Consider the following 22,727-nt stretch of genomic DNA (forward strand, 5'->3'; position numbering starts at 1 on the left):
CTAAATGGGCCGACTTTGTTCAAAATGGGCCATACAGGCTTTTGGCCCATCCCCACTATGGACAAGTTGGGCAGCCTGGTTAAGATCTTTATTCAGTGAACACTTGCTGAGACGACATTTGCGGATGTGTAGTCAGTAGAATACAAAATCCCGATTTCCAATGTCATGTGGCTCAGAAACAGGTTGACCCACTGGGCCCAGACTGCACTCCGATCCATTAAATATTCTTCTGTCGACACTCAATTATGGACTGCATGTGGGCTGAAGTGGGCCCTGAACACATGAAACATCATACTCCCCAGCCCATGAGGAGCCCAATGCTTGAAAAAGATGCATGTCTTGTTGCTGTGAATAAATCTTCTCATCTATCCCTTTCGCAGAGCTGCAGTGTGAAACTCCAGTACTCCACACGTCAACCATCTCAAACATGTTGTTCAAGCTTTTCACGTGGTTAGCACGTGCCTGTTTTCATTAAAAATGTGTTTATTTAATAAAAGTACTTGATAAGAAATTAGTTGAACTTGACATGTTTAAAATATATGAAAATTGGATCATGCAGATCAAGAATAAATTTCAGTTTGGATAAATGTATCCAAGGAAAGGTGATTGATCATTCAGTTTGGATAAATAAATATACTTTTGTTCTTTATTCTTATATATATATATATATATATAAAATATTTTAAAAACAAAAAAAAAATAGAAAGTATATTTAACCGAAAAGTAAGGGCCACTTGACCATGTTTTTTGAAACTTCTTGTTAAAAACAGTTTTTTAAAATAAGTTTTAGAAGACATTGTCAATTTGCCTCGTATTTTTCTTTTGGTTTTAAAAACTCATAAAAATAACTTCTATTTGTTTTTTATAAATTATTACTTATTTCACTTTTTTTTTTATTTTAAATAGAGAATATGACCAAACAGTATTTTGTTTTTAAAAACATAAAGTGTGATTTAAAAAACAAGTTTTAAAAAATATGATTAAACAGGTTCATATTTTATTTTGTTTTCAAAAATTGGTTAAAATAATTCTCATTTGTTCTTTAAAAATTATTTTTTATTTCGCTTTAAATTTAAAAATATCTTCAAAAAATAAGGATTAAATAGTATTATAAATTTTTAAAAATAATTTCTTGTTTTTAAAAATAGAAAACGGTGTGACTTAAAAACAGTTTTGTGTTTACATCACACGTCCTGACACAAGTTTCATATTCAAATTTGGATGTATTTAATTTTAAATGCAGAAAAACAAAACAACCTAATAAGCTTTCTCTACAAATAAATTTGTTTGATAGTGATGTGACTAATAAAAATATAGAAATAATTTGAAAACCACATGTTGAGAATTGAAACAAGTCATGGGCCACTCAACCACACCTTCTCCTTTATTCCATTTCTTTCCTTCTTCCTCAGTACTTCATCCCACCCCACACCCGTCTCTTCTTTCTCTTTTGTGTCTTCAAAAGGAATAAAATAGCAACTTCACTTTTTAATTATTTTTAAGAATTAAATTTTCTTTCAAAACTCAAATATAAAAAATGAAACATTTTTTCAATATTTTTTTATATCTTCAATTATTATTATAGTATGTGGTTCGTATTGAGTGAAAGACATATGGAGAAAAAAACGGTAAATGTCATCACTCTGCTCAATTCCGGTATTTGTCATTAAAGTTTGTATTTTTATTGTTGAGGCCGATCAATCATTCGATACGGTTTAGGGGTATTTTTGGAATTCCATTACCTAAGAGTTAGTTTAAATATCATTTTATGTAATTCTAATTTGAGATATAGTGAAAATATTATTCCTCTGTCTCGTTAACCTAGACAATTTATCGACCATGTTAAATCTGTGTGTTTTTCTTTTCGTTTTTCTCTAATTTTTCAATTGTTACACGAAAATCAACAATTACATATTACTTAAAATGGTTCACAAAAAATATATTAAAAATAAGTCTTAATTTTTTATTTATTTTTTTATATTAACTTCTCGCATATATTAAAAAAATATATATTTCAATTCAAGATCAACATTAATGAAATTTTCTTTTAGTTTTTGAAATTCTTTCAACTTCTTATTAAGACATATCATGTACATACAAAGCATGAAATATTTATAAATGACAATATACGATGTGAGTGTTAAATAGATAAAATTATTGTATTCTACATTTATTTATTGTATTTTGTTGCATTGGAAACAGTTTGAAACTGAAAAGGCATACTCAAAATAATCGTCCTAACAACTCTTTATTATATCAAGGTTAAAAGGGTTGTTTTTTTTTCAAGTATTCAGTGAAGCTGCTTTAAGATATAATTACAACTTTTTTAGAGCTAATTATTATTTTACTTGGGAAAAGTGAGTTTTTGTATACTCATATAAAAAAAAATCACAAAATAAGAACTAAAATTTATAAAATACAAATTTCAAACAGTTATATAAAAATAATTAGTATTTTAATACACTTTTTGATCACCATAAAATAGGAATTCGAGTTTATAAAATACAAATTTCAAGTAGTTATATAAAAATAATTAGTATTTTATATATTATTTAGTCAAATATACTATCTTTGAATGATATAAATACTATTTTTTACCATTCTAAGTATTATTTTTAACGGGTGAATATATGAAACTTTAATTATTTTTAGAGGATTTCTATTTTATAATTATTTTAAAATTAATTTATGAAAACTCACTTTTTCTTATGTTGATTTTAAAACAGAATATATATATATATATATATATATATATATATATATATATATATATATATATATATCATACATGTGACAACTATTTTTGTCTCATAATTCATTCAATTTTCAACAAAATTAAATTTCATAAATTTTTGTAGATTTTTCATTTAAGATTACAATAAGGGCATTAAAATCATAATTTTTTTTGTTTGAAATTAATTTATAATAAATTTTCAAAATGAACCTTTTTCAATGCACAAAACTTTTAATTAAAACTCTAAAACATAATTCATATACATATAAGCATTCGCTATAATCAATAATGTCAATTAATTCTGAAAAATAAAAAATTATAATTTAATATTATTTTCCAAAATAAATTTTTGAAAAAAAATAAATTAATTTCAATAATGAAAATTATGAAATACATACTTTCAATCACAAATACATATATATATATATATATCACAATGCATCTTATGAAACTAAATTTTAACTTACTAATTTTTTTTAATATTTTTTTGTAATGAAATAAATAGAAATACTAATAATTATCCAATTTTATAACTAAAATAAAAAAATGTATAATAATTAATTTTATAAATGTTTCTAAAGCATGATGACATAAACAATATCCAACATTTTCAGATACTTATAATAAACAAATAAATTAAACGCTTAATGACATTAAGTTTATTATTTATTTAGATTTTAAATAAATAAAAAATTAAAAAATTAAATTAATAAATGTTTAAAATATGAATATAATTAATGATACTTCATAGGCATTACATGATGTTCGATCAAATGTGGCTGCAAAAACTAAAGGCTATGTGAAACCCTTGATTAGTTCTTTATTTTTTTTTTCACCTTATTTTCTTATATTTTTTATTATTTTAAATTTTCATTTCATTTTTGGGCATAACTAACAAAATTATTAAAGTCCCATTCATTTTATTAGAAAAAACAAATATTTCTTAAAAATAATTTTTATTTGTAATTCTTCATTTTCAATTATTTTTTATGTTTTATAATTATTTTTTAAAATAATCATAGGAAATAGATGAATATAATTAAAAACTATTAAAATATATTCTTAATAATCATCTTATTATCCGAATAAGTTTTCAAAAAACTATTTTCATATTGAATTTAGGAAATAGTTATTTTTTAATAAAAAAAAATTAAATAGTTCCAAACAATTTTATATTTATAGGGGGTGTTTGGTACACGGGAATAGGGAGTGGGAATAGACATCTCATTCCTTTTATCCCTTATTCCTATGTTTGGATAAATGTTAAGAAGGCGGAAATGAAATAAAAAATTATTCCGGCAGAAATCAAATCTAACTTATGAGTCGGATTTGCATTCATTAAAAGTAGGTGGTATTCTGATTCATTAAACCTATTTGATAATATAAAATAACCTAAATTACTATTTTACCTTCTTATTTTGTTCTTCAAACCCGATGTTTATCCCCAGAGGATAAGGAATTTGGAAATGTTGATTTGCAGTCGAAACTAGTATTTTCGATCCCCGATACGCCGGGGTTTAGGAATAAGGAAGGTGAGCTTTTACCAATTCAGACGTGGGATCAGAAGACATCCAACCACATCCTCCCATTAGCCAACCAATGCGTTGTAATTATGGTTCAGTTAGCGTCTGCATCACCCAATAAAATCAATAATAATAATTGCTTCTCCCCCCGCAGGGGTCCTCAATGCACTACAAATATGGTATGGTAGAGCTGACAAACCCACTTCTTATCTTCTTTGCAAAGCTAGAGACCCACTCATCATCCAATTCTCTGCAACAAGTGATTCTTCCAAATTGAATCAATTAAACCTTCCACGATATTTAAAAAAAAAAAATCAATTTCTAATTTATAGGGTTTTGGATGTTGATTTTGATTGTTGGATATAGGATTAGTCATTGTTTGCTGCAACTAGGTTCTGAAAACTCCCTTCTACATCTTCGATCAGGTTTACCTTATTTTCTCTTTCTTCTTCTACTTCTTTATATGTGTTTCTTCTTCTCTATAAATCGATTAATTTTTTTTTTTATTAATTTATGTTTGGAATCTTTGATGTTTCTTTATCTTGTATTAATGGAAACTGGAGAGAAAAATTGAAATGGTTGGAAAAAGATTTTTCGATTTCACGTGTTTACAATATTGAAAATTTTTAATGGTTAGGAAAAAAATAAAAAGAAAAAAACAAACAAAAACAAAACGTTTGGTTTTTTTTTCCCCTTTGTTTATTATTATCGGCGTCTTCTTTTCCTAGTAAATAAAAATAATAATTGAATATTTGTGCATTAGGGTTATACGATTTTTTATGGTTAATTTTTTATTTATTGAGTATATATATATTTTTTTTTAGTCTTATTATTTAATAACAAAAAACCTCTCAAATTTTATTTTTTAAAAATAAAAGTAAAAATAAAAAAATATTTTAAATTATATGTAAGGATATTATTGTAAATTTATTTCTTTTTCATTTCCATTCCTATTATTATCAAACATTGGAATGGAAACATATAATCATTCCAATCTTACATTCCTAAGTTCATCCAAATGCTAGAAATGGAATCATCAAATTCATTCCATTCCACTAAGAAATAGGAAAGGAAACAAAATATTATTTCCATTCCCTATTCTGATGTACCAAACACTATTTTCCGAATAATCATCTTATTATCCGAATAAGTTTTCAAAAAACTATTTTCATATTGAATTTAGGAAATAGTTATTTTTTAATAAAAAAAAATTTAAATAGTTCCAAACAATTCAAAGTAAATAACATGCCATGTGTCAAAATTATTATTAATTAGTTAAAGATTTGAGATTACGGTATTGATTTTAGGAAATATTTTTAATTTAACAACGTATTAAAAAAATTATAAACTTTTTTTAAAATTACTACTAAATGCACTTTTTTATTTTTTTTTTAAAAGCTCTTTTTAAATTTAAAATATTTCCTAAAATCACATGGCATGCTAAAATACTACCAAATTGTTTGGAACTATTTAATTTTAGGAACGTTTCAAGATATTTAATTTAAAAACGTTTCAAGATATTTTAGGAGGTTTTTTTTTGCTTACTTAATTCAAAATATAATTTTAATGCCTAATAATGTTAAGTTTTAGACTATTTGTTTTTATAATATTACTTATATTAAACATTAAAAAGTAAAGAAAAATCATCATTTTTTTTTTATAAAAAGTAAAATATTTTGACTTTTTTTATTCAACACAAAGTTTATAATAAATCATAAAAATAAATAATAAATTATCTAAAATATGAAGCAAATTACTTTTAACAAAAAACTAAAAAAACAAATACCCTCTAATTGTTTGACATATTTTATGAAACACTTAAAAAAAATAAAAACCACTTATAGTGTTGAAAAATTACTTATAATGTTTTTTATAAAAATGTGTGATAGATGATTATTTTAAAAACAATTTTAAAGAAAACACTTTCATTACAAGCGCGTAGGAATATTGTCAAATATATTTAAAAAGTATGTTTGACATTAATTTTATAAAATATTTATAATCTTTATAATACCCCAATTGTATAAAATTTTAAGTATTATAAAAATTAAAAACACTTTCTAAAATAATTATGAAACAAACTATTAGTATTTGATAAAATTTTGGAAACACTTTTTAAATTTTGAAAAATCACTTTGTAATATTAGAAAATCACCTACAACTGCTTCTCTAAAAAAACACTTCAATTATTTTTATAAATTTTTTAAATTATTTTTCAAAATATTGTTAGAAATGTATTTTTAGAGCTATAAACACTTTTAAAAAACAGTCAACAAGTCTCCTTAAAACACTTGGATTAGAAATACCGCTAAAAGCCTAAAAGCAATTGAAATTTTCAACTTGAGGTGGTTGGTGCCCTGCAACAGGAGTAAATATTTTTCCATCCACCTCTGCCTCCATCTCAATGTGGCAGTTGGATACAAATCCGCCAATCAGATAAAAAATTTTGTTTTAAAAAATATTTGTTGCCAAATTAAAAAAAAAAAAAAACTTTTATAATCTACCATCTTTCAATCCACGTCTCATTATTAAATGCCCAATCTTCATCCAAATCTACAGATCATACCCTATATTCTATAAATAAATCTGACCCACAGCAGTGGAATATCAAGACTTTTCATGGTGGAATATGGACTGATTTTTATGATGATGTCCCGCAGTGGACCCACTCTCAAAACTTTGACTACAGTGGACCGACTCCAGATCTATATATTTATTTTTTAATGGGTATAGACTATAGTTTAGTGATAAAATCTTATAATTTAGCAATTTAATGAAATCGGATTATAATAATGATGATAGCATATTATATAATTGACAGACATAAGTCTATTGGGATTTATTTATATATTTTTTCAGTCAAATACAGAATAATAAAATAAATCTCAAGAATAATAAAACAAAATAATGTCAGGTGCTGCATATGAGTGTGTCTCTTTTGTGTTTATGGTGAGAAAGACAATTATCTTAATTGCATCCACTAGCTCCGTGACATGGTGGGGATTTTTAATTTTTTTCTCCCCAATATTTTTTATTTATTTATTTTTAGTGTTTAATTCGTCAAATTTTCAATATATTACAAATGATTAAATTATGAAAAGAAAACTACGGAAAAGTATTTTCTATACACTTATATGAAAAAAATCATAAAATAAAAATTCAAGTAATTATCTAAAAATAATGAGCATTTTCATGTATTTTTTTATATTAAAAGTAGTACATTTAATTATTTAGGTACCATATTTTAACAACATAAATACTACTATTGACTATTCTATGTATTACATTGAATTAGTGAGTGTATGATATTTAAATTATTTTTAGAGGATTGCTATTTTATAATTATTTTCATATGAATGCATGTAAGCACATTATTTTGGTCAAAATAATCATCCTAAAATGATCATCTCATGACTATTGAGAATAAAGATGACAACGGGATGAGTTTAGGACTGGTCACCCTCATCATAACTTTGTCCCGTTTATTCAAACTAATTATAATATTTGAAGTGGGACGGGGTAAGACAAAGTAATACCCAAACCCATATCGGGCTTTAAAAAAATCTAAAACTTGTCCTATTAAGAACGGGGCGGATATCTGAAAAAACTCATCTCATTGTCATCCCTAATTGAAAATGAATTAAATAAAATGGTTCTATTTCTCATTTGCTCATACAAAACCAAGGATTAAATTTTTTTTAAAATCAATCATTCGCAGGCATTCATTAAGGATTCCTAAAAAAAAATTAAAGATCAATAATCCTTTTTTAGAAATCCAATGGTTTCAGGGTTATACATAGAGGGAAAGTAATCAAAAGGGAAGGTATTCAACCAAGAAACAAGATGAGCTCTTCTTTCTTTTATGAGTTAGGAGCCATAATAATAATAATAGTTAAAAAAAAGACGAAATATGAAATAAACCTTATTCTAATAACTTTTCCATGTAAAGTTTATTTGTCTGACGACTTTCCTTTAAAAAGTAGCCTTTTTAAGTATTTAATTAATTTTACTATAAAAATATGTAAAAGGCTTATTACCTCAATCTTTTTTTGGTTGGTTTAGGTTTTATTTTACGATCAATTCTTAAATATTTTATTTTAATTATACAAATAAGAAAAATATAATAATTATTATTATTTTAAAGATAATAATGTTAAAAGAAAATATATTTTTTATTTTCCACTATTTTTTCTTTTTACCACATTATATCTTTACCACTATATCACGTGAACACATAATTATAGTATTATCATATTTACCGTGTCAAACCTTTACATCCAATTATATCACAAAAAAATCTCAACAAACATAATAAAATATCCACAGTTTCCTTAAATATCCTTTTTTTCGGTTAATAAAAAATTTAATTTAATTTTCTGTTTTTATAAAAAAAAAAAACTGTTTTCAGTTATTTTATTTTATTTTATTATTTTTATATTTTTCCCATGATCTTGGATTGGCCCGATTGGCTTGGGCAGGTTTTACCGGAGGCGGGAAGGTGAGAGAGTGAAGTGGATGGGGAATTCCATATCTAGAAGAGCGAGAGCAGTTATGATTTTTACGCATTACATTTAAAGCCGATTTCAGAGATCAGATTTCCATCTTCCACTCCATCTCTTGTTCTTCTCCACTCCTAAAAACGACAGAAATGAGTTGTTTGGTAAGTTAGGTTATCGGGGAGGGGAGTGGAAGAAGGGAAAAAGGGAGGGAGAATAGAAAGATATGCCCGAGTACCAAGAAAAGTAGTTAAAAAACGCATCGGCCAATCGGAGAAGTTGTCCTCCGCACTCACTCCGAATTACGCGCCACTGCTCTTCGACACCCACGATTGACAGTTTTTTTTTTTTTTTTTTTTTAATATTATTAATTATTAATATACTAAATAAATAAATAAAAAATAAAACGAAAATCAAATCAAAAAATAGAAAAGACAGAAGAGAGAGGGGAGAAGGAGAGAGAAAACTCTCACACGTAGAAAGGAAACGAAAAGACGCGGACTCTCTCTCTACTTTCTCTCTCCTCCATTGACAGACCTCCGATCTGGAGTTCGTGTACGGCACTCTGTTTTCAGGTGTCGCATTTTTCATTTGCCGGAGTTCTCTTTTGATTACTTTTGGGTATGTGTGGGTGTGTTTTTTGTTGGGTATAATTTCAGAGGCAGTTAAGAAAATGACGTTTCTCTAGCCCTAGTTTCTGTAATGCCGTTCTGATCTGATCCTCATACTCTGTTCATTTTTGTTATATTTGATTTATTTGGAAATTACTCTCATCTTAACGGTTAGATTTTATGTAATTTTATTTTGTTTCTTTATTTTTATGTGTATATGGAGATCTGGTTTGTACAATTTTGATCTCTTCGTTGTATGTACAGGGTGTGGCTTTAATAGTTGGGAACGTTAGTGTGTCAGCTTGTGGTGTATCGCCGATTGGTTTCATAAAATTCTTTGGATAATTGGATTGGATGCGGTGGAACTGAGGGTGTGATGTTTCTCGGGCCGCGGAAGTGGATTTTGGGTTAATTCTGAGGAGGGAGTTCTCGGGCATTTGCATTGCTGGCTGAGGTATGAGTTTTTCATTTAATTTGATCATTTTTTTTAATCACGGGTTCATTGTGAATATTTTGTATTTTAATGGTAGAATTGTTGCTTATTTTATATGCTTTGTTTAAATTGATTGGCTTGCAATTTGGGCATCGTCTAGAATTGGGTTTGTAAATATAGTGGTTTGTAAATTAGAAATCTGCAGTTTGGGTAGTCTTCTGGAGTCTCCTTGTGGTTTGGGTAATTTTATTTCTAGGAGTTGTGGTGGAGAAGCATATTAAAAATGAAGAGTGGAAATTTGTTGATTACCATTTTTTATTTCTAAGCGCAAATTGAATGTGTATTTTGGATTTCCAATACTAATTTTGGGAAATTTGGATTCAAGGAATCAGGGTTTGACATTCAGAATTTGACAAGCTTATTTAAGTGAAACTTGAAAACGGGGTTTGTCAGGGTTCCAAGAAAACTGATTGGATTCTGGTGTAGATCTTTTATAGATGCAAATGCTAGAATTGATCAATTACTTTGGTTTATAGGCTTCCAAGAATAAAGCTTAAGTGGAGTATTGATGCGAATGTCAAAGTCTCCCTCCCCTGAACCACAGGAGCCCATATCCTCATCACCTTCTCGGCCTAGGTAAGTGTTGTTCTCTTTAATTGATTTCTTGAAATGTGGTAACTGATTACTGATGGTAATAAATCTCCCTTTTTTTTTTTTTGCCTTTTTTTCCAAAGACATTTTCATGCATTTATGCTGCAACCCTGACAAGATAGTAAACAAACAAAAAAACAAAAAAATAAATAATCAAAGTTGAAAGTGAATTCCAAACTTCGTTTTGTGGATCCATTTATATTGATCTGTCAAGTGTATAAACTTACAATTGATTCAAGACTCCTTTAGAATGTTCAAATTGATCTAGATTTATACCTGTTTTTTGGAAATAAATGCTTAATTCCAAACCAATGAATATCAATGGTGATCTTTCAGGGAATCCAATGGAATATCGGGAATGGATGATCCAGAGAGTACAATGTCAAGAGTTGCTCATTTTGTTGAGCAGCTACATGCCAACATGTCATCGCCACATGAAAAAGAGCTTATTACAGCCCGTTTACTAGGTATTGCAAGAGCAAGAAAGGATGCAAGGACACTCATTGGTACCCATGTTCAAGCAATGCCATTGTTTATATCTGTCCTCAGGAGTGGCACTCCTGTGGCAAAAGTTAATGTGGCTGCCACTCTTAGTGTTTTGTGTAAAGATGAAGATCTACGACTAAAGGTGCTTCTAGGGGGTTGCATTCCACCATTACTTGCACTTTTAAAGTCTGAATCCACTGAAGCCAGGAAGGCTGCAGCAGAAGCTTTATATGAAGTTTCCTCTGGTGGACTGTCAGATGATCATGTGGGTATGAAAATATTTGTTACAGAAGGTGTAGTACCCAACTTATGGGACCAACTCAATCCAAAGAACAAGCAAGACAAAGTAGTGGAGGGGTTTGTTACTGGGGCTTTGAGGAATCTATGTGGTGACAAGAATGGGTATTGGAAAGCTACACTTGAGGCTGGAGGAGTAGATATTATTGTGGGGCTTCTTTATTCTGATAATGCTGCTGCACAATCCAATGCTGCTTCTCTCTTGGCACGTCTGATGCTGGCTTTCAGTGATAGCATCCCCAAAGTAATAGATTCTGGAGCTGTTAAGGCGTTGCTTCGACTCCTGGGTCAGGAAAATGATATTTCTGTCCGTGCCAGTGCTGCTGATGCTTTGGAGGCTCTTTCTTCAAAGTCAACCAGAGCTAAGAAAGCTGTTGTGGATGCAGATGGTGTGCCAGTTCTCATTGGGGCTATAGTTGCTCCATCTAAAGAGTGCATGCAAGGGGAGTGTGGCCAAGCTCTACAGGGGCATGCAACACGAGCTCTAGCGAACATCTGTGGTGGGATGTCTGCTTTAATAATGTATCTTGGAGAACTTTCCCAATCCCCCCGATTAGCCGCACCAGTTGCTGATATAATTGGAGCTCTTGCCTATTCTCTAATGGTATTTGAGCAGCAATCTGGTGTCGAAGAAGAACCTTTTGATGCGACTCAGATTGAAGATATTCTAGTAATGCTACTAAAGCCCCGGGACAATAAGCTGGTTCAGGAGCGAGTTCTAGAGGCTCTGGCCAGCCTGTATAGTAACAAATATCTCTCAAGATGGATCAATCATGCTGAAGCAAAGAAAGTGCTCATTGCACTCATAACAATGGCTGCTGCTGATGCACAAGAGTATCTCATACTCGCTTTGACGAGCTTATGCTGTGATGGGGTGGGGCTCTGGGAAGCAATTGGAATGAGGGAAGGAATTCAGTTACTCATATCATTACTGGGCTTATCCAGTGAACAGCATCAAGAGTATGCTGTTCAGTTGCTGGCAATCTTGACTGACCAGGTTGATGACAGCAAGTGGGCTATCACTGCTGCTGGTGGGATTCCTCCTCTGGTGCAGCTACTAGAGATTGGATCTCAGAAGGCAAGGGAGGATGCAGCACATGTTTTGTGGAATTTGTGCTGTCACAGTGAAGACATCCGTGCCTGTGTTGAGAGTGCAGGAGCTGTCCCAGCATTCTTATGGCTCCTAAAAAGTGGTGGATTGAAAGGACAAGAAGCCTCAGCTATGGCTCTCGGAAAGCTTGTTCGCACAGCTGATTCTGCCACCATTAACCAATTATTAGCATTGCTCCTGGGAGATTCTCCAAGCTCTAAGGCCCACATAATCAGAGTTTTGGGTCATGTACTGACAATGGCATCACATGAAGATCTAGTGCATAAGGGTTCTGCTGCCAATAAAGGGCTGACATCTCTTGTCCAGGTTCTCAACTCCTCAAATGAAGAAACCCAAGAGTATGCAGCTTCTGTGTTGGCCGATCTATTCAGCACTAGACAAGATATCTGTGATAGTCTTGCAACTGATGAGATTGTGCATCCTTGCATGAAGCTTTTGACCAGTAAAACCCAAGTTATTGCAACTCAATCAGCTAGAGCCTTAGGTGCTCTCTCACGTCCAACCAAGGCTAAGGCTACAAACAAGATGTCCTATATTGCAGAGGGAGATGTCAAGCCTCTAATAAAGTTGGCTAAAACTTCTTCCATTGATGCTGCTGAGACTGCAGTTGCTGCATTGGCTAATCTTCTGTCTGATCCCCAGATTGCTGCAGAAGCCCTTGAAGAAGATGTTGTTTCAGCTTTGACAAGAGTATTGGGAGAAGGCACTTCAGAAGGTAAGAAGAATGCGTCACGTGCTCTTCATCAATTACTGAAGCATTTTCCAGTAGGTGATGTGCTCACAGGAAATGCTCAGTGCCGTTTTGCTGTTCTCGCACTTGTGGATTCCTTAAATTCAATGGATTTGGATGGGACTGATGCTGCTGATGCTTTAGAAGTGGTTGCACTCTTGGCTAGGATGAAGCAGAGTGTGAACTTCACTTATTCTCCTTGGTCTGCTCTTGCTGAAGTCCCCTCAAGCTTGGAGTCCCTTGTGCGCTGCCTGGCTGAGGGACCTCCTCTGGTGCAAGATAAGGCAATAGAAATTCTATCTAGGCTTTGTGGGGATCAACCAGTTGTGCTTGGTGATCTTTTGGTTGCACAATCAAGATCCATTGGTTCACTTGCTAATAGAATAATGAATTCATCCAGTTTAGAAGTAAGAGTTGGAGGAACTGCCTTACTCATTTGTGCTGCTAAGGAACATAAACAGGCTGCAATGGATGCACTTGATGTATCAGGATATTTAAGACCTCTTATATATGCTTTGGTTGATATGATGAAGCAGAATTCTAGTTGTTCCTCTCTAGAAATTGAAGTGAGAACTCCTAGAGGATTTATGGAAAGAACTGCGTTTCAGGAAGGGATTGAGTTTGAGGTTCCTGACCCAGCCACTGTCTTGGGGGGCACTGTTGCTTTGTGGTTGATATCAATAATTTGTTCGTTTCATGCAAAGAGCAAAATCACTGTGATGGAAGCTGGTGGACTTGAGGCCCTCTCTGAGAAGCTTACAAGTTATGCTTCCAATCCACAGGTATGGTCTTTTCTATCCTTATATATATGTAGACAAAGAGTGAGTATATACCGACACGAGCCAATCAAAAAGGAGGGAAGAGGGAAGAGGGAAGAGCATCCCTAGTATGCCAGGAATACACAAGTGTTGCTAAAAACCTACAAAGAAAACAAAAAAGAGAGTTGGATCTTATACAATCAATAAAGGAAAAGAAAGAGAAACTATCAAGTTCCAAGCAACCTCTAGAACACATAAATAAGGAATGAACAATGTGTCTTTCAAAGCTTGAGCTCCATCCTCTTGAAGGCCTTACAATTCTGCTATTGTGAAATTCCTGAAAGCAAACAAAGCAAAATCATTCTTCATACTTTCTTTTCTTTACCCAAAAACTTCCAAGCCACCCTCACAAAAACTTTCTAACCAACCTTGACATTCTCAAAGTGACTCCAAAGGGCATAAAAACTAGTAGCCATAAACTTCCCACTATGCCACAATGAAGGATATGGTTGATTAGTTCATTATTATTTCTAGGGCTACAACTTGGCAGGTTCAAACCAACCTGACTTTTTTATGGGCATAGGCAACTTAATTTGCAATTTGGGTTTGGCTTGGGCAAAACAATGTCAAACCAAATTAAATATGGGTTTGACGCAGGTTAGGGCTTGAGAAACACAAGCCTAGCCTGAACCCAATTATATATTTTGGAAATTGTTTAAATATATTACTTAAATCTTATGTGACAAGTCTTTTGTTTTTATTTTGGAACTTTGGATTCATTTTATTGATTGTAGCATAGGGTGTAGCTATTGGATTGATTAAGTAAATGAATGTAACAATAAGGAAGAACAGAACATGATATAGGAAGGACATCAAATCTCAACATGATAGTCAGGTCAATTGTGATTATCTTTTAGTGGACTCTGAAACATGCTATTAAAAGTGACATAATTTTAGAAGAGCGAATGTTAGTTTCTGTACCACAAGTTCAGGATATTAGTTCCTGATGTTTAATGGAAATTTTCCTCTTTCAACCTTGTGCATTTTGCATGTTTGGGTTTAAAAGGTGGATATTGTAGGTTTAGTAGCTAAACCAAATGATGATTTCCATTGACAGGCAGAGTTTGAGGATACTGAGGGTATATGGATTAGTGCTTTGCTCCTGGCTATTTTGTTCCAAGATGCAAATGTTGTTCTGGCCCCTGCAACCATGCGCATCATACCGTCACTTGCACTTTTAATGAAATCTGATGAAGTGATTGACAGATTCTTTGCTGCCCAGGCAATGGCTAGTCTTGTTTGTAATGGAAGTAGGGGAATAAATCTTACAATTGCAAATTCAGGTGCAGTTGCTGGGTTAATAACCCTAATTGGTTACATAGAATCAGATATGCCAAACCTTGTTGCTTTATCTGAAGAGTTTTGTCTGGTTAGGAAACCTGATCAAGTTGTTCTGGAAAATCTTTTTGAAATTGAAGACATAAGAGTTGGTTCCACTGCTCGCAAATCTATACCTCTATTAGTGGATCTTTTGAGACCAATTCCAGATAGGCCAGGTGCCCCTCCAATTGCTGTTCAACTATTGACTCGTATTGCAGATGGAAGTGATACAAACAAACTGATAATGGCTGAAGCTGGAGCATTGGATGCTCTAACCAAGTACTTGTCTTTGAGCCCTCAAGACTCTTCTGAGGCCTCAGTGTCTGAACTGTTGAGAATACTATTTAGCAATCCTGATCTTCTTCGTTACGAAGCATCAATCAGTTCCTTGAATCAACTAATAGCTGTGCTGCGTTTGGGGTCAAGAAATGCTAGATTCAGTGCTGCTAGAGCTTTGCATGAGCTTTTTGATGCTGAGAACATCAGAGATTCTGAGTTAGCTAGGCAGGCGGTTCAGCCCTTGGTTGACATGCTTAATGCTGCATCAGAGAGTGAGCAACAAGCTGCTCTTGTTGCCTTAATCAAGTTGACTATGGGAAATTCATCAAAAGCATCTTTGATGACAGACGTGGAGGGAAACCCCCTTGAGAGTCTTTACAAAATTTTATCATCTTCTACTTCATCCTTGGAACTAAAGGGAAATGCTGCACAACTTTGCTTTGTTTTGTTTAATATTCCAAAAATTCGAGCATTGCCGATGGCCTCTGAATGCATAGAACCCCTTATATTGTTGATGCAATCTGAGAGCAGCGCGGCTGTAGAATCCGGCGTTTGTGCTTTTGAGAGATTGTTGGATGATGAACAACTAGTGGAGCTTGCAGCAGCTTATGATATTGTGGATCTCATTGTTAGCTTGGTTTCTGGATCAAACCATCAGCTCATTGAGACTTCCATCTGTGCTCTCACAAAGTTGGGGAAGGACCGAACTCCCCTCAAGTTAGATATGGTCAAAGCTGGCATTATTGATAATTGTCTTGAGCTACTCCCTGTTGCACCCAGTTCATTATGCTCCTCAATTGCAGAACTGTTCCGCATCTTAACAAATAGCAGTGCAATTTCTAAAGGCTCAGCTGCTGCAAGAATTGTGGAACCCCTTTTCATGGTTTTGCTTCGTCCAGATTTCAGTATGTGGGGACAGCATAGTGCTTTGCAAGCTCTTGTAAATATTTTGGAGAAACCACAAAGCCTTGCAACACTAAAACTTACTCCTAGCCAAGTCATTGAACCACTGATTTCATTTTTAGAGTCCCCATCTCAAGCAATCCAGCAGCTAGGCACAGAATTGCTATCTCATCTTCTTGCACAGGAACATTTTCAGCAGGATATTACAACAAAAAATGCAGTTGTACCACTTGTTCAGCTTGCAGGAATTGGAATATTGAACTTACAGCAGACAGCAATCAAGGCATTGGAGAACATCTCTATAAGCTGGCCAAAGGCAGTTGCAGATGCTGGGGGCATTTTTGAGCTTGCAAAAGTTATCATTCAAGATGACCCGCAACCACCTCATGCTTTGTGGGAATCAGCTGCACTGGTTCTCTCTAATGTTCTGCGTTTCAATGCTGAGTACTATTTCAAAGTTCCTCTTGTTGTTCTCGTGAAAATGCTGCATTCAACACTGGAGAGCACTATTACGGTGGCTCTTAATGCCCTGATTGTTCATGAAAGGAGTGATGCGTCAAATGCTGAACAGATGACTGAAGCTGGTGCCATTGATGCTTTGCTGGACCTTCTGAGATCTCATCAGTGTGAAGAGCCTGCTGGAAGATTACTTGAGGCTTTATTTAACAATGTGAGAGTACGAGAGATGAAAGTCTCCAAGTATGCAATAGCACCTTTATCACAGTATCTGTTAGATCCACAAACCAGATCACAATCTGGTAGGCTTCTTGCAGCTCTTGCTCTTGGTGACCTCTCCCAGCATGAAGGACTTGCTAGAGCCAGTGATTCTGTATCAGCATGCCGTGCACTGATAAGCTTGCTTGAAGATCAACCAACAGAAGAAATGAAAATGGTGGCAATTTGTGCATTGCAGAACTTTGTGATGCGCAGTAGAACTAATAGGCGAGCTGTTGCTGAAGCAGGTGGCATATTGGTAGTTCAGGAACTACTACTTTCTCCTAATTCAGATGTTGCTGCGCAGGCAGCATTGCTGATCAAATTTTTATTTTCCAATCACACGCTTCAAGAATATGTGTCAAATGAGCTCATCAGATCATTGACAGGTAAGTTACAACTGAAATAATTCAATCATCTTTTACCATGTTGTTGGTATTCTGTATCACAAATTTGAACATTCAAATTTATATGCCTCAACTTAAATATCCAAAAAGATATAAGCATTCATAAGCTGTTAGCTTGTGCATCAATATTAGTTTCTCTGACACATTGCACATAAATATTTCATAGGAAGTGTTTTTTACATATTTAATATCTTGGTCTGTTCACTACAACTTGCTCGGATGCCTTATTACAGATCAAGATTTTGGTTTTTACTTGGGCATTTGCTCAAGTCATACTACCTTGAATGCACATACACACAGAGAGACACAGAGAAAGCTAGAAATGGCTTAGATGCATAATTATTGCAGCTGAAGGTTTTAGTATTTTCCTGGGTAACAGAGAGAGAATATAATGTTTGGGTTGTTAGCTACAAGATGGGCAGATGCCTAATTATTGTTCAAGTCGAGAAGAGCCCAAGAAAGCGAGACTCAATTCATATTACATTGAACACCCATACAGAGCACACGACAAATTGTTGTTTGGGTGCATTGTTATTACAGACAAAGGTTTTTGTTTTTTTTCTGGGTATTAAAGAGAGAGAGAGAGCATTGAATTTGGATGCATGGTTAGTTCGGATGTAGCTTTTGGTTTTTGTCCGAGCATGTGCATGAGAGAAAGAGGGAGAGAAGAGGGGAGGGGGGTGGGGGTTGGGGTTGGGGTTGTATAATGTCTGTGTTGTTCTACAAGTTGTTCATATGCATATAGTCATTACAGGTGAAGGAGTTGGTTTTTACTTGGGTATTTTCTGAAGTCATACTGCATTAGAGATTGACTATATATGTATAGGAGGAGAGAGAGGGTATAAACTGTTCAGACGCATATATACACACACACATGGAGAGAGAGAGAGAGAGAGAGGGGCTACAATTTGTTACACACACACATATGGAGAGAGAGAGAGAGGGGCTACAATTTGTTGAGATGTATAATTTTTATAAATAACTGTTTTGGTTTTTGCTTGTGTAAGAAAGTGAGAGAGAGGAGAGGAGGGGGGATACATGTGTCTAAATTTGAAAGCAAACCTGTGTGATTATCATGGGAAAAAACCAGTATTTTTGTGGCTCATTAAGAAATGAGATTTTATATTGAAATATTAATGAAGTTTTAAAAATTCAGAGAGAAACCATTTCAAAAATTGATATGTGCTTACCATTGCTAATAATATTAAATACCTTGATTTTGATGCATGAAATTTAAAATTGGATCTATGTAGAATTATTTGGGGTCTGCTAGGTGGTGCTATATTAAGAAGTAGAATTGATGTCAAAAATAGGCATATATAATGTATTGGAGACAATCCCGGCCATTAAACTTTTTGTGCTGCATTCTCCAGTTTCTTAGCTAGGATCCAACAAATTCCCATTCTGAAATCTTCCGTCATCTTCTTTCGCCCTTTCACATAGTGGTAAAGGATCAATGAAAGCAGGTAACAATGTGAATATGTTTTATATTGATATGGAAATAAGATGTATACAATTCGATCTAGGTCAATCAATTCATTTATTGGCAATGTATTTCCAATGACCTATACAAATTCTTGACAACATAGGGGCAATTGGATCGCTAGGCCCATTCTTGTGAGGACAGGATGGTGGATACTATACCATTTTGCCATAGTCTTTGTTTTGTAATATTTTGAAGGAGATGAATAACTTGAGATTGAGGGCCTTTTATTTCACTATTAGAGGAAACAATGCAAGGCAGGTCAAACCTTGCATTAGTCTTGTCCTAACAGGATGATAAATGATAAGGAAGCATTTGATCCATTTTCTTTTATGGCTATGAATTTTTAAGAACAAGGATACATTGACTTTTTTTAAGAAATTCTAACTCTGAATCGATAGTAAGGGGCATGTTTTGAAAAATTATAAATAGGAATAAAGATTCATGGGGATTACTGATCGGTCAAAACCAGATTGGTATTTGCCTGATTAGAATGCTGCTCTGAAGTGGCTTTTTTGCTTCTAAGCAATCAAGGATGCCCTAGTAGAGGTTAAACCTTTCTGTCTTGATTTTGGTGCTTTCTGCTGTCAGGAAATTGATTGTATGCAATTGGTCAAATCTTGGAGGTTTTCCACTGTTACTGGCCATATGTGAATGATCTTAGTCTGCTATACATTCATACTGACCATTTTTTAGAACATGATGGCCAGTAATTTGTCTCAAGATTGTGGATTGGCATAATATCAAGCAAGTTGCTTTTAGCTAATGTTTTTTGTTACCTTAGTATAATTTGTTTTCTTATCCAGTTTATCCCTTCATTGTGCTGAAAACTCGCTCTCTTTTTCTTTTATTTTATTGTTTTGCTCTCTCCATTTGGATATTGAGTCCCTGCCATTTTGTTGTCATGCAGCTGCATTAGAGAAGGAGTTGTGGTCCACAGCAACCATCAATGAAGAGGTCCTGAGAACCATAAATGTGATATTTGCCAATTTTCATAAGCTCCATATTTCTGAAGCAGCTACCCTGTGCATTCCCCATTTGGTAGGAGCGCTCAAGTCTGGAAGTGATGCTGCTCAGGAATCTGTCTTGGACACCTTATGCTTGTTAAAACATTCATGGTCAACCATGCCAATAGATATTGCCAAATCTCAAGCCATGATTGCAGCTGAAGCCATTCCCATTCTGCAAATGCTTATGAAAACCTGTCCACCAAGCTTCCACGATAAAGCAGATAGCCTCTTGCATTGTTTACCAGGGTGTTTGACTGTTACCATTAAGCGTGGGAACAACCTAAAGCAGGCCATGGGGGGAACAAATGCTTTCTGCCGATTGACAATAGGCAATGGTCCTCCACGGCAAACCAAGGTAACCATGAATGAAAGGTTTATATGCAAAAGCAATCAGCTCACTACCTTGTTTATTTAGTTTGGTAAAAAAATCAACATCTTTTTTCATGGGTGGGTATGTTGGGAAGGGGGGAGGGGAGGGTGGAGATTAGTTTATTTTGTCTGTTAGTCATTGTTTTGCTTAGTGGTTCAAGGAAGTGAGCTGCAACCGAATTTCAAGTAAAGATTAATTTCATAAACGATGTGGCAGTCTCTGGATCCTTCATTTAGTTGCTCAAGGCATTGTTGCAGGGCTCTGCATCGTATACTTTAGTTTTTGCTTTTTGAAACATTAGGAAGTACACAGCAATTGGAAATATTAATATAATTATATTGATTATATCAGTTTATAAACATTGGAAGTGGAATAATTTCTATGAAGTATTTTTTCAGGAGGTTCAGATGATGAATATCATGCATAACTTTAATTTTATACCATAAATTAATCTGAAGTTTGATATGTGCAGTTTTAATCTTTGTTTTATGCTCTTTAAAGTGCTCTAAGTTTGACTTTGTACACCATATCAGATGGTAAATTGTCATTAAGCTGTCACTATTAGTTAGAGCTACTTTTCATATTAAAATGTTCTTTCACTTTTCCTAGGTAGTGAGCCACAGTACATCCCCAGAATGGAAAGAAGGATTTACATGGGCATTTGATGTACCACCGAAGGGACAAAAGCTCCACATTCTATGTAAAAGCAAAAGTACTTTTGGAAAGGTAAGTACATTTTAATCTGCTGCTTTTAGTTTAATGCCCCTCACAAACATGTTCAGTTATTCTAATCACCATGTTGCTAGTTAACGCGGACTTCATTTCCTGTTCAACTCAAACAGATGAATTATTGAAAACCCTTGTTTTTCTTGCGAATAATAACAATGCCCTTGAAAACCTAACATGAAGTGGGGACTGTGATAATGATGATATGGTTCAATTCGGTGTTTTATGACATCCTGATAATGTTTTTTATATGGCTGGCTTTCTCAGACAAATCTTGGGAGAGTGACCATCCAAATCGACAAAGTTGTCACGGAAGGTGTATACAGCGGATTGTTCAGCCTGAACCATGACAGCAACAAAGATGGGTCTTCCCGAACACTAGAAATCGAGATTATCTGGTCCAACAGGATATCAAATGAGAGCATGTGAAGGGTCATGCAAGAATATATATCTATAAAAGAAAGTGCAATGAAGTCAGGGGGGTCGCAAGCCAAGCAGCAAAGGTGAATTGGCCATGTTTCTGCCCCACAATGAGATGCTGGCGGTGGGTTGGTTTGTAAGTATTTATGTCTGTTGATGGTCCAGTTTTGTAGTTCTGAGATTAATGCTTTTGCCTCAGGGATAAAATGTAAAATGTTGGTATTTTCTGAGGCTAGAAGAGTCAGAAAAGTGTCCCACGGTGTTAGGGGGTTTCAAGTCTTGTTTAGTAGTTTGTTGTACAGGTCAGTCAGTCCGTAGGCACTAGCAAATCTAGACATATTTTAGAGAAAGGAATGGCATTGGAAAAATATGATTGATAGAACTCTGCTTTTTGCACAGAAAGTCAATGCTGGAAGTGGGCTTATTTATTGTGTTTACCTGGAAACGTATTTATACATACACAAGAAGCCAGTATTTGGGATTTGATTTGTATATAAGTCGGAGGAGGTGCCACTTGTTTTGGTGTCTTTTCTTGCATTTTTGGAATATCTGGTCGAACTGGAGTACAAGCAAAGCAACTAGCGCTTAATGCCATGCCATTTGAATCCGGTTGGAACGAAGCTTCTACAGTGCCTCTAGCCCTCTCGGACAAAACCTCAAATTCTGGTGAGCTTCCCTGCCCATAAATTTATGATTAACAAAGCCTGAAAATTTGCCTAGCTTCTGCCTGTGGGAAACCAATCTTTTTCATTCTGATTTGCACAGCATTTCAACACTGTTGTACAAGTATAAATTTATGTGCATTTTTTCCTTTTTCCATTTTTTTGTAACCTGAATATTCGTGCCACGTTTGCTAGGAAAGGAAATCAGAATTGGAAGTCAGGAATTTGATTAAAATGTTTACTAAGCCATCTATAAAACGATTGAATTTGAACTTACAAAGAAAATAAATGTGTTTATATTTCTTAAAATAATAATTACTATTAATAAATCAATATTATTGTACAATTTTAAATATATAAACCTTTAATATAATATATTTAATATCTTAATAAAAGAAAAATCTTTGAAAATTTGAACATTTTTATATAACATAAAATATTTTTAAAATTTAAATAAATAGGACATAAGTATAACTATTTATTTTAAATATTTTAATAAATAAGCATTAATATAACATTTAAATATTGTAATAAGAGTGGTAA

General features: G+C 33.5%; 1 protein-coding gene across 2 annotated transcripts; it reads left to right on the forward strand.

The window, feature by feature from the left end:
* Positions 1-9,196: 9,196 nt before the first annotated feature.
* Positions 9,197-22,341, forward strand: LOC117905958 (protein CELLULOSE SYNTHASE INTERACTIVE 3). Of its 2 annotated transcripts, none has more exons than XM_034818853.1 (8): positions 9,197-9,374; positions 9,629-9,818; positions 10,334-10,433; positions 10,785-13,854; positions 14,948-17,495; positions 19,907-20,361; positions 20,986-21,102; positions 21,370-22,341. In XM_034818853.1, exons 3-8 carry the CDS (start codon positions 10,366-10,368, stop codon positions 21,529-21,531), a joined length of 6,420 nt encoding a protein of 2,139 aa, XP_034674744.1. In that variant the 5' UTR covers positions 9,197-9,374; positions 9,629-9,818; positions 10,334-10,365; the 3' UTR covers positions 21,532-22,341. The 2 variants fall into 2 exon arrangements, with proteins under 2 accessions (XP_034674744.1, XP_034674746.1); XM_034818855.1 differs by having other exon boundaries at positions 9,197-9,328.
* Positions 22,342-22,727: the final 386 nt, after the last annotated feature.

Source organism: Vitis riparia, chromosome 18 (assembly GCF_004353265.1).
Source record: "Vitis riparia cultivar Riparia Gloire de Montpellier isolate 1030 chromosome 18, EGFV_Vit.rip_1.0, whole genome shotgun sequence".
NCBI lineage: Eukaryota > Viridiplantae > Streptophyta > Magnoliopsida > Vitales > Vitaceae > Vitis > Vitis riparia.

Excerpts from the sequence above, each read along its gene's own strand:
- LOC117905958 (XM_034818853.1), top strand. The coding sequence starts at position 10,366 with ATGCGAATGTCAAAGTCTCCCTCCCCTGAACCACAGGAGCCCATATCC. Across the intron at positions 17,496-19,906 it reads GCTCATCAGATCATTGACAG|CTGCATTAGAGAAGGAGTTG; the intron begins GTAAGTTACAAC and ends GTTGTCATGCAG. Across the intron at positions 20,362-20,985 it reads GTCCTCCACGGCAAACCAAG|GTAGTGAGCCACAGTACATC; the intron begins GTAACCATGAAT and ends CACTTTTCCTAG.